Raw genomic sequence first — 11,904 nt, 5'->3', positions numbered from 1 at the left:
TATAACACAAAAGTGATCAGCAGGAAAAGATGAAACTCTCCGCAAAATTAAAAAAATATATGTGGAGCGGATTCAGAGCTACCTTAAATTTTCAATTATTTAAGGTGGCTCTGAATCCGCTGCACAGAATTTTGTTAACCTTTGTAGCAAGTTTCATTCTGGCATGCTGATTACATTTCAGAAATAAAAAATGGGGGTCACCTTGTCCGTTTTTGAGATATGAGCAGCTAAAACCAAAATATGGAGTGTTTTTGCAAAGCCTTCCTGTTACCAAGGTAACTTTATACGTCACAAAAATGTCTGAATCTATTTAGCAATAATTGGTGTTTGATATGGTACCATAACATTGCTGTTATGTGATGAAGTGTTGTAGTGTCAATCCTTCTAATAAGAACGTTTCTTTCAAGTATTGAAACAGGTTTGAGCCACATTAACACTCCAGGCCCGAGTTGCTCGAAGCATGGATAGCGCTTACCAGCGTTAAATACCATGGAAACTTACCGGTTTTGACACCTCTTAACCAACGGTTAGCGCTAACCAGGCTTTGAGCAACCGGCCCCAGATGTTTCCAATGGTTTCTGGCCGCTGGGTACACCAACATGGAGTCTCGATACTAAACACTATAATTTTGAGTGGTACCCTTTGCCGAATAACTCGAGTTTGGAATATCGCACAGTCCTAAAATTTTGACACGCTGTTTATTTATTACCCTTCTACAACATGATAGTTTCTTTACTTAATTTATTGAATGCCAAGCGATTTTATTTTTTCTTTGCGTGATCCTTGCGTGACGTGTAAACCAAGATTACTGACGGCTGGTATTTTTTACAGGTCACAGGTCATTGTTTTACCAATACAGAAAGTATCGTTAACATTCATGAAAGCTAACCTTTGGCGTAAAAACTTTTGTTTAGGCCTAAGGTCAGCCTCTATGCATGTCTTGGATACTTTCCGTATTGGTAAAACAATGACCTATGACCAGTGACCTGTACAAAATACCAGCCGAAAGACTGAAACAGACGGAAAACAGACGCATCTAATGCAATTGTATTGTGAGTGACTAAATTAATTAGAAGAAAAAAACTGACTCTGCAAAAGGGAGCCTACATTACAGGAGTTCTGTTGTATGGAACAAAATGCCTTTGCAGGTCAGGCAGCAGCTCAATTTATACATTTTTTAATGCTAAAGATTTTTATGACCGTTTTCAGTCTCAGTGGAATTTTAGTTTTAAAGTTTGATTGGGACCATTTGATAGGTTAATGAATTTTAGGTCTTTTAGCCGAATTCATTACACAACTCCTTGGAAGTTAAGACCATGCTTCGTGAATAGAGCGGTTTTCAACTGAGTGTCGAAAGTAATTAGCGAATTACTTTGGTTTTGCATGATTTTACTCAGTGATTGGTTCAAAGTTCTCGCGCCGCTTTTTCAACCAATCAGAAATGAAACCAAAACTAATCGTGGCTCGCGCGGGCACATTTTGTCGCGCTCGATAAGGTGGGACACCTTGTTGCTCATGATGTTTCTTGGGCGCGAAAACGCGCGGGACACAAAATGAATGTTGTGTTTCCATGCTGCGCAAACTGGGAAACATTTGTTGCGGACACAAAGTGTTTCTGAACAAAATCAGAAACATTTTTTGTGTCTGCAACAAATGTTGCGCGCGCCGGCAAACGGGGAAACATTTGTGTCGGCAACAATGTGTCCTCGTTTGCCAGTACCTTGAGTGAACGGTTGAATATTATTCGCTCTTTCCAAGCAATGGATGCTCGCTAGACCTTGGAACTTAGTCAAGGAGAAGTAAATTTATCCGTGTTGCCATCGCCGGAGTTTGAGCGTGGCTGATGCCGGGGAAGTGTGATTTTATCGGCGAGATGTGAGGTAAACTAGAAAGAATCTGGAACAAAAATTCATCTTTCAAATCGGCACCCTTAATCCTCACGGTATTAACGAACGCTTTTCATTTAACTAATATATTCCTACTTTTCACGTTGCCATGTTACCACCAATAGCGTAGCTCCTACTCTACTATAAAAACTACACGTAACCCATAATCCCTCGATTCGCTCTGACGAAGAGCTAACGCTCGAAACGTCAGCTTTTAGAATCTCTGTACGGTGGTCAATTTACATTATCAACTCCGTTGATAAACCAAATTTTTGTAAACTAGAAATTAGTTGCCACTAGCCTTTCCTTTACATGTATTTAGGTACGAGTGACCCCTGCGTTCAATCAAGCAAATAACCACACAAAAAGCGAGAAAGTCACCACGACAATAAAGTACGGCTTGTTTATTGAGAACTTTGGCGTGTAAATACCTTTTTCAGTTTGTTTTCGAGATTCCCATACAAATCCTTATATTTTTTTTATCCTGTGAGTCTGGGCTGCCTGTGGTATTACAGGGCCTCCCACTCGAAAAATTTCGTTATTCCATTATTCCAAAAAAAAAAGAACTTATTATTCCAAAATCGACAAATCGCGGCAATTCGATTATTTCAAAGGAAGTCGTTATTCCGACCACAAAATATTAAAAATTTCCGTTATTCTTGTTCCATTATTCCTCTTCACCCTCCGAATATGAGATGCTTTTCAAATGAAGAGATCTCAAGTCAACAATACGAATAATACTGTAATAATAATAATAATAATAATAATAATAATAATGATGATGATGACGTGTTCAGATGTTACTTTACTAGTGACTGAGCCCTTTGTTGAACTTGAGATGAAATAAATTTGTTGAATTTGTTGAACTTGAGATGAAATTTGGGCTCGTTACTGGCACTTTATTTGAAGAACCATTGAATTTTATGAACTTAAGAAATAATGCAATTAATTCTTCAAATTTTTTTTGAGTTCGCGTAGTTTCAAACTTATGTGAACTATAAAAAACCGCCATCTCTCAGGAAGTGGTCCGTTAGCTCAGTCGGCAGAGCGCGGTGCTGATAAATGTGCTAATAGGTACGCCGAGGTCGAGAGTTCGAGCCTCTCACGGACCATGTACGTTTTGTTCTTTCTTTTTTTTTGCATTTAATATTACAAGTCACACAAGCAAGTTAGTTTTACACAGTTGGTCTTACATGTCCTTACATATGTAATTGTTCCTTAGTGCGGGCTAAGGTTGGCAAGGGAATATTGACTGACACGTATGACACAGCCCTATTCTCTTCAAACAGCTTTGCGTGTTATCATTAATTTGACAAGTTTTTGCAAGTGAAGGGAAGCTTTTGATATGGCCTAACATATTGCTTAAGTTCAGTGAATTGACAGATCTCTGTAAAGGCGCATGAATCCTTCAAAATACAAGAAAAAAAAATGGCATCGCCATATGATCGCATTCCGGCAAATAACACCGCAGATGTTTTGTTTTGTTAACATCTTCCACGCCGGACACTATCGTATATTTGCATTTCTGAAAGTAAAAGGAAGTTTTAACCTCCCTGAAACGGCGGGTCTAAAACACAGGTCAGATTCCACAGGTCACTCGTTGCAGGTCATTGTTTTACCTTCTTGAAAGTAACCCAAAACCCTCAATTTGGCTAACCCTTGGCCTAAAAACCAACCTTAGGCCTAGTGTTAGCCAAATTGAGGGTTTTGGTTACTTTCCAAAACATAAAACAATAACCTGCAACAAGTGACCTGTGGAATGTGACCTGTGTTTTAGACCCGCCGTCCCTGAAATGGGATAGCGGAGGTTTATGCTGAGGCAGTACCGACATAGCCTGCGAACGCTAGAGAGAGAACTACCACCGGAAATCTAGCACCGAGCGAAATGTTGTCAGTTGTCCGGCAATGTTTTAAGGGTCTCTGTGGGTGCTTATGCTTACCATTTTAATACCCCAAATAATCCGGTGGGAATGATCGTTGCGTGAAGGTAAGCGATTTTCCGAATTTATTGACCAACCGGATGAGAATGGCGCTTACCATTTAACACCCAGCATTCCATACCGCTTATTTTACTCGATCCTGAAAACGGAACGATTCTCGCAATAAGGGAAGTTCCCGATTTCCATAGACGAGTTTTCACGCTCTTGATTGCATCATGGGTAATCAGGGCAACATAGCGGGAAACTAGTTTTGTATGGAAATTCAAAGCAAAATATACTGTACATGACTCTACTTCATAGACTTTTGCCTTCATAAACCAAACAAATAAGTTCAAGTTCACAACTTAGATGAATTGGACTTGGGATCTATTTTTTGGAATTCCTAAATATTGCTTGTTTTGTCCCCATACATTCTCTGTAATTTTGTGCCTTTGGAATTACAGGAAAATTATGTATGGCAGAAACTCATTTTAATAAAATAATTTCTGCAATAGCCATTCTCTCAAAATTTATTCTGCCGCACCTTTGAGCGCATCTCTTCTGTTTTGGAAATGGCCCACTCAAGGACAATTCCCAGCCTGGTCTGAGTTTTTTTCTGTCCTTGAGTGGGCCCATTTCTATTAGTAGGGCTAATGCTCACTTGGTTTACATGGGTAGAAAATAGCACTTCACATCACCCTCTCATAGTTAACTATGTTGAAATATACGTGCTACACGGCCAACGTTTGCATAAACGTAACCCCTTTGTACTTACACATATTCATTGCCGAGAATTCCCACAACCTGCTCCCGTCTGATCTTGTAGCTCAGTCGCTAGAGCAGCAGTGTTCTAACCCCAAGGTCATGGGTTCAATTCCCACCCTGGTCAGAGTTTTTATCTGTCCTTGAGTAGGCCCATTTCAATTAGTAGGGCTAACGCTCACATGGTTTACATGGATAGAAAATAGCACTTCACATCACCCTCTCATAGTTAATTCTGTTGAAATAGAGGTGCTACACGGCCAATGTTTGCATAAATGTAACCTCTTGTAAGTTTTATAGGTATTGCTCAACATTTCCAACAAAACTTATTTCTGGGTTTCACGATTTTGGGCCACATTTTTATTTCCAGTCATTTATTTTGATTCCTGAGCTGACGTGAGCAGCCCAAGTATTGCATGTGTGGCTTACACGCACATGCTCAGCAGAAAACCCTTTTGAGCTTCCCTTAAGAACAAGTTTTTCCTCCATGAAAACCCAACAGAAAAGCTGAGCCTGAAGCTCCAAAAGTCCCAAGCAATAACCTCTATATCACCACACCTCCAACTGTTCTTTTAAGTAAATAGCAAAAGAAACAACACAAAATGATAGTTATTGACATTAAGGATGCTTTATTGACAGTCCATGAATTTCTGGATAGTTCAAACTTTGCCTTTCCTTCAAGAATGATAATTCCTGTAAACAGAAAGGAAAGAATGGTTACATTTTAAAAGCCTAGCCGATCCTTCATAAAAAGTATCAATAAATGGAGCTTAAGGCAAGAAGTCCCACTGCAAAAATGGCATCATTTTCATTGATGAGTTGACCACAGACAACATTAGAAATTCTCAGAACATGTCTTCATTTCATCCCTACCCCTCAACAAGCAATGGAAACACTTACTTGTTTACCATACCATCTTTGAGACACAATCGGGTCAAAGAATCATCAGCCTCACCCTACGCAAAGCAAAGGAACAGACTGCCATTATCATTAACCTGTTTTGTACTTTTTACCACAAATTTAATTCAGATGTTATTTACATGTCGTATATCTCAAAAATTCTACCATTGATTTTAGCTCTGACGGCCAAGAATTTTTCATAAAGAAATATACCAGTTAACCAAGAGCGTGACACTGTACGAATTGTGTGGTTCCAGAAAATATCCTTCCCCCCCCGACGGAGGCTCACGGAAATTCTGAGTGGTAGGGGGGGTCTGAAAGAGGCAAATTTCCAAAGGGTACGGGGGTACATAAAGAGCTTTTTTCCCCAGATCGAATAAACACTTATGTACTTTTCCAATTGATTCAAGGTAACCAAGAAAAATGGAAAATTCTATCCGTTGAAATAAAAGTAAGATTCCTTGTCATGTACTTTCCATGATTATTCTGCCGCCAGACAACACAGATAGCACTGATAGACACTCCTAAGCAGCCCGTTCAACGTGAAGTCAAACACAATGGCCGACTATTAAAGATTGCGCTGTTTTTAGCTTGAACACATTTGGTGTTTTTTCAGACGGCATTATTCATACAGTCAGTTGATTGAGATCATTTGTTTGTACTCATATTATTCCTGTTAAGTACAATTTCCCGCGAATTTCAAACCTTCCATAACTAGATTGTCAAATAGTTTCATCGTTATTTGTGTAGTTACGAGTTTGTAAATGTTGGCAAAGTTGATAATTTCAGTACCATAATTTTGTCCTGACGTATTTGTAGCCGTCAACGGCAATGAGAGACAGCAAAAATTTCATTTGGTTATTTAGTTACCGGATTGAACTTGAAAAGTGTGTTTCACACACGAAATGTGTGACCAGTTGAAAAATCCTAAGGCATGAAAAAATGTACTGTCATTTTCAAACTACAGAGACATAGCGTATCACTTTATTGAAGTGTTCCTGGTGAAAGACAAATTGAACCGACATTTGATAAACAAGTGTTAAAAAAAACATGTTGCGTGACCGCTTAAGATTCCCGCTGATAAGCGAAGTCAGTTCACGGCTACACACACGAAAAATAATATAGACAGTACGGTTCACAAATTATACTACTGTAGATAAAAATTACACCAGTCCTGCAACATAAAAAAATATCATGGAGATTACTGTAAGCATTGGGGTATTTTCCCAAGTTTCGCTGTGACAGCAAAAATAACTATGTACATGTAACAAATAGTTTCTTGTGTGTCGAATGTATTGTATTATGTAATTTGATATGTTGTTTTGACTACGCATAAATTCAAACTTCAACTAGGTTACAAAATGCATACAATATACACTTAAAATAGCGTCAACTTTCAGTACTTTTTTTGGATTTTTGAATGAAAACTTCTTTCAATTGAACAGAGAAAAGGTCAGTTGCCAGGACATTAAAGTGTTAAATAAGCTCAGTTGTTAGTTTGAACATTTCAACGCGTCTGTAAATACGTCTAGAATTTCCACGGTCGTCTTTAGGAGAATAAAATTTTTATTACAGCTCTAAGTCGATCAAAATAAAGGAAGTCTCTTTTTTTGGATCTGGAATTTCCAAGGGGTATGGGGGACCAAGTGGCAAAATCATGGAAATTCCAGGGGGTGGGGGGAGTAACGCGAAGCCCTCTGGAACAGAAAATCCAGTGGGGTGGGGGGTCAAACTGGAAAAAACCCTCTGTGGGGGGTATGGATATTTTCTGGAACCACACATTGCACAAAAAATAAAAATCTGGCCAGTGCTCAACTACACAATTACATTGACAAATATCATATCTTTGCAAATCTTTGGAAAGTTGAACTTTGTTGGTCTTCCCTCTCAATTGAAAAACAACAAAAGATTGATGTACAAAGAAACAATCTGGAAGGTTTTCCGGAAATGTGGGCTGTGTTATAGAGTTGAGGGTCTCTCTGCATGTATTTCATTCTATTCTGCGATTTGCATTGTAGAGATAAGGAAGAACCATTAAGCCATTGACATCCAAACCGGCCGCAACCGGCCAGACTTAGTATTTTACTCTGTCTAACGCCAGACAATTTTACTCGTCAATAGGGAATCCCTGGGAGTCAATGGGTTAAGCACCAATACTAATCCCATATTAATTTGGTTGATGGAGGGGACAAAGTTTTTGATTACTTAACCCATTGACACCTCAAACGCCCTTGGACACCCCCAGTTGACGAGTAAAATCATCTGGTGTTAGACACAGTAAAATCTGTCAAGTCTCACTCCCAGATGTCAATGGATTTAATATTACTATCACCATAAGGTTTTAAAAAGTTATGGGTTATGTTAACTAACTAGCTTTTCATAATATCAATACAGATTATACGAAAGGGGGAAATGACACATGACAATGATTATTCCTTTAATTGCCCAGATAAGTGTGGGGATCATTTTTCTGTTTCATCTATAGCCTGCACTTCATACTGGTCCAACTCGATGAAATATATAACTGAAAGGATTGTTTATGTAGAACTGCTAGGAGCGATTTAATGTATAACTGCGAGGATTGAGGACTTCCTGGTCCGACTCGATTAATTTTAATGTATAATCGAGTATACGTTTGGAAGAAAATTTGCCCTTAGTGGGATTTGAACCCACGTCCCCCCATTACTAGTCAGGTGTGATAACCACTACACCACCAGGACAACCATGCTAGCAACACAACAATCAAAGGTATGATTTACGTGATTAGGGTATGGGTCTCCCAGGAAACTTTTTTTCAAGGGTGACAAGGTAAGGGAGCCTATACAATGTAGGTCCGCTTGAAATCCAACTTAGGATCAAGTTAATGATACAAGACTATAGTCAACTTAGCGGATGATAAGGAAGGGTCCACAAGGGATACAGGCTGTTCGCTCAGGGTGAATTTTCTTTCAAGCCTATACTCAGTTAAAAATATGATTATTTGGGGTGTACAGGATCAGGGTTTCTACCTAGTATTCTCAGCGAGATGTATTATTAGGGTCGAACAGGAGCTTTGTCTATCTCTCCATTCTGTGCTTTAAAAATGTAAGATTAGTTAAATAATGTACTCATGCTTTGACATGTGCAGTAACAAGAGCATACACAGACCAAGTGCCTGAGAAATCCACACAAAGCGTAGGTCTTGAAGTTGCCAGTGAATCTGCCTGTTTCATCAATCTAGAATATAAGTGGCAAAATTTTAAATTCACAGTTTGGGTTGGTTGTAACAAGCATAATGACATTTAGCTACTTCTTCTTTGGATTATAACCATCTGTGAAATGATAGACAGCACTGCTTTTCTGGCTAATTTACTATGGTACACCTCTATAACAGGCACTGGAAGTGACACCTTTAGAAGCAAAAAATATCCGTCATGGTCAAGATAACTAAACCTGTTTAGTATTAACTTGCTTGCAATGACGTGGCCCAGGTGTTCAACCACATGATGCCTGAACTAGCAAGGAGTATGTTATTGATATTTATGGACTTCATTCAAGCCCAAAATAATTTGTATCCAGAATGAGAAAAATTATGTTTGTTGGCAAGGTTAAAGTTTCAGTACTTATGAGACAATATGAATAACATCAATTTTTGACATGCAATACCGGTAAATCTTGTTCTTCCTTCTTATGTGTTCAACAGTCTACTGGGTACCTGGGCCCTTTCACTGGCATTCTTGAAACCCTTTTTCCACCCCTTAAATACGAGTTTTCCATAATGATTCTAAATGTAACCACATTTTACCACAACCACAGTTCATTTAAAAGTAAAACGAGCACCAATCATTTGAGACATGCAACCTTTCGTAGCAGTTCTCAAATACTCAATGATAAATGTGTTTCGTTTTTTACCTCTCCGACGTTAATCTGGACTGAAGCATGATCCTTTGCTGTTATCACACGGTTAGTGACAGAACTGAATACAATAACAGACGCACAAAGACACATTTAATATATGGAATTCTGTATATCAACCCCAAAAATTGCAGCTGAAGGAACAGCGAAATGAGAATCACAAAAACGAATTTAGCGCGAAAAGGAAATAAGAACAGAAAATGAAAAATAATGATTTCCACGTTTGGCGACAACTGACCATTTTCGCGGAACGTACAAATCCACATATTCTCCTGCTTCGTTTTGCATTGTTTATTATGACCTAAGAAAAAATTCGCAAAAGCGCCCAAGTATTAGTTTAATTAAGTGTCCACTGGCTTTATTTACGATTCCATCACGAGAAACATGTTTTACCACGTCCAACACAAATCTTTCACTCTTGCGACTCAAAGATGGCGGTGAAAGAGAACAAAACGTGCACAGTCCCAGCATTCCTAGCGCGAACGACTCCTTCCCAGTCTTCAATTTCCAATGGCACGGGCATTTCCGATAGAGATGACGACGATGACGGTGACGATGATGATTGTTATCAGTTAAGGACGGTGCCTACTATAGTTGTTGCGGATACGTTCTGCGCATCTCGAGATACTTGGGTTTCCCATCGGTGATGCTTACCAATACAGTGATACTTTTGCGCGGTTTAAAACTGTCCGGAGATAGTAGATTCTTAGTAAGTACTCTTGGTATCCAAAAAGAAAATTGGGGATAACCATGCATTTTTGAGAGATAATTAAGCTTCAATTTCAGAAAGAACGCCATACATTGCTTTGTATTTTAAAGCTTTTTACAAATATTATTTATGAATTATCTTTGAAAAATGCGTGTTTACCCCCAAAGATCTACATTTACTGCATAATCACACACCGGGGCAAAAATATCTTTAATTAGTAGGCACCGTCCTTAAAGTATTTTAGCATAAATACACAGGTTATTATGCAAAATCGCGCGCTCTCATTGGCTCGCTATCGCGGATTACCAGCCAATAATCACCTCGACGGACAAAATGGCTGCCAGTAGTCGTTTTGCCACTGTAAGTGAAGATGATTTCGCGTTGAAAGGTTTTTTTTTCTCTTTTTTGAAATAATCACCTGTGTATTTATACTAAAACAATTATTCACCTCAAGCTCAGTGATTATCGGTGAATAGTCACCTCGACTTCGTCTCGGTGAATATTCACCGATAATCACTTCGCCTTCGGCGAGCTCTTTACCCGAGCTTTTGACTCTGCAGAAACAGGGTTCACTAACCTCTAAAGATAATTTCCGCTCAGGTTGTAGAAATCTCAGTCAATGTCGTCCTAGACAGTACTTCTCTGTCCTTCTCAGGACAACAAGCAATCACCCTTCACGATCGTACTTCACGGGGGTGGTGCATGGTGGTAAAAATTATCCGTGTGGGAATTTTTTAAAGGCCACAACCGTTTCCAGGATTTTTTTTAGAGTTTTGAAGCAAGCAACCCTAGACAATCTTCCTGTGGGTGTACGTTGGATCAGTGGCTTGATCTGATCAACGTAATTACGTACAAGTTGAGAAACTAATATTTTGAGCAAGAGCCGATACAACGTATATTTGTTTTTAGAGGTGTACTTTATTTCGGCTGACCAAACCAGCCTTCTTCAGGTACAATGAGAGTTTATTGCTTCTATGTAAATATATATAGTAAATGGATGTTGACGTAATACTGGAAAAAATGTCATAAAACATGGCAGTTTCAACAAATTTGAATTCAAATACTAAGAGTAACGGAAAAATAACGGAAGTGACTCTAAATAATAAAATGAAATCTAATACGTTTCTTTGCGGGTATTAAGACCGTTAGGATTGATTGACAATTGATTGACAATTATTTTCTCTTGCTGTAAGATAATATGTGCTAAAACCCGAAACGGAACGAAACCGGAACCATAGAAACGAATCCAGCGAAACAACCGAAACACCAAACGAAACCACCGCAACACACGAAACAGCTATAAAAACTTGAACAAAACCATCGAAACAGACTCGATTGCAGAATAAAATTTGATCTCCGGGCTGATTGTCGCTTATAATAATTTCTCGAATAGTTTCCTTCAAGTTTCCTGATTCAGTTGCTCTTTATTCACAATCTTTGCAGATTCCCTAAGCACACCAGAAGATTCTTTTATTCCATTTCGTTACTTTTCCTTTATTAACTATGTCACGCAATGATGCGCACACGCCGAGCAAGTGAAAACGAGGTTGGAACAGTGCAAAGACCAAGGCAACAAACAAAAATACGAGGAGACAAAGTTATGATAAAAGAATGTTAACGCATTTGTAAATTATTGTATTATTGAAATGTACTTATATTTCAAAGAGATAGTTAATGGTGGAGACTGAATTTACCAAGTCTATTGTGTGCCTGTGTAGAAGGGAACAACTTTGAACAAAACGATTACTTTTACTTACAGTGAAACTACATCACGAGTGAAAGAATTTCAGAAAATCTAGCGATCTGCATGGTCATTATGGCTGTTTCGATACCT

At 38.7% G+C, this 11,904-nt stretch overlaps 1 protein-coding gene and 1 non-coding gene across 2 annotated transcripts; one reads left to right on the top strand and one right to left on the bottom strand.

The window, feature by feature from the left end:
• Positions 1-2,910: 2,910 nt before the first annotated feature.
• Trnai-gau (transfer RNA isoleucine (anticodon GAU)) lies at positions 2,911-2,998 on the top strand. Its single transcript is given in 2 exon segments — positions 2,911-2,947; positions 2,963-2,998. It is a non-coding gene; the product is annotated as a tRNA-Ile (tRNA).
• A 2,178-nt stretch (positions 2,999-5,176) lies between these two features.
• LOC137974976 (small ribosomal subunit protein eS21-like) lies at positions 5,177-9,845 on the bottom strand. Its single transcript, XM_068822002.1, has 6 exons — positions 9,755-9,845; positions 9,600-9,662; positions 9,359-9,422; positions 8,615-8,683; positions 5,468-5,523; positions 5,177-5,260 (listed from the first exon to the last, which is right to left on the bottom strand). Exons 2-6 carry the CDS (start codon positions 9,647-9,649, stop codon positions 5,245-5,247), a joined length of 255 nt encoding a protein of 84 aa, XP_068678103.1. The 5' UTR covers positions 9,650-9,662; positions 9,755-9,845; the 3' UTR covers positions 5,177-5,244.
• Between the last annotated feature and the right edge of the window lie 2,059 nt (positions 9,846-11,904).

The sequence above is a fragment of the Montipora foliosa genome, chromosome 11 (assembly GCF_036669935.1).
Source record: "Montipora foliosa isolate CH-2021 chromosome 11, ASM3666993v2, whole genome shotgun sequence".
Classification (NCBI taxonomy): Eukaryota; Metazoa; Cnidaria; class Anthozoa; order Scleractinia; family Acroporidae; genus Montipora; species Montipora foliosa.
This window is presented reverse-complemented; position numbering and strand designations above follow the sequence as displayed.

Bases quoted from the DNA above. Each gene is read 5' to 3' on its own strand.
- LOC137974976 (XM_068822002.1), bottom strand. From the start codon at position 9,649: ATGCAAAACGAAGCAGGAGAATATGTGGATTTGTACGTTCCGCGAAAA. The intron at 9,423-9,599 runs GTCAGTTGTCGC...TATTGTATTCAG, and splicing joins TTGTACGTTCCGCGAAAATG to TTCTGTCACTAACCGTGTGA. The intron at 5,524-8,614 runs GTCTGTGTATGC...TGCTTTGCGTAG, and splicing joins GTGGATTTCTCAGGCACTTG to GGTGAGGCTGATGATTCTTT.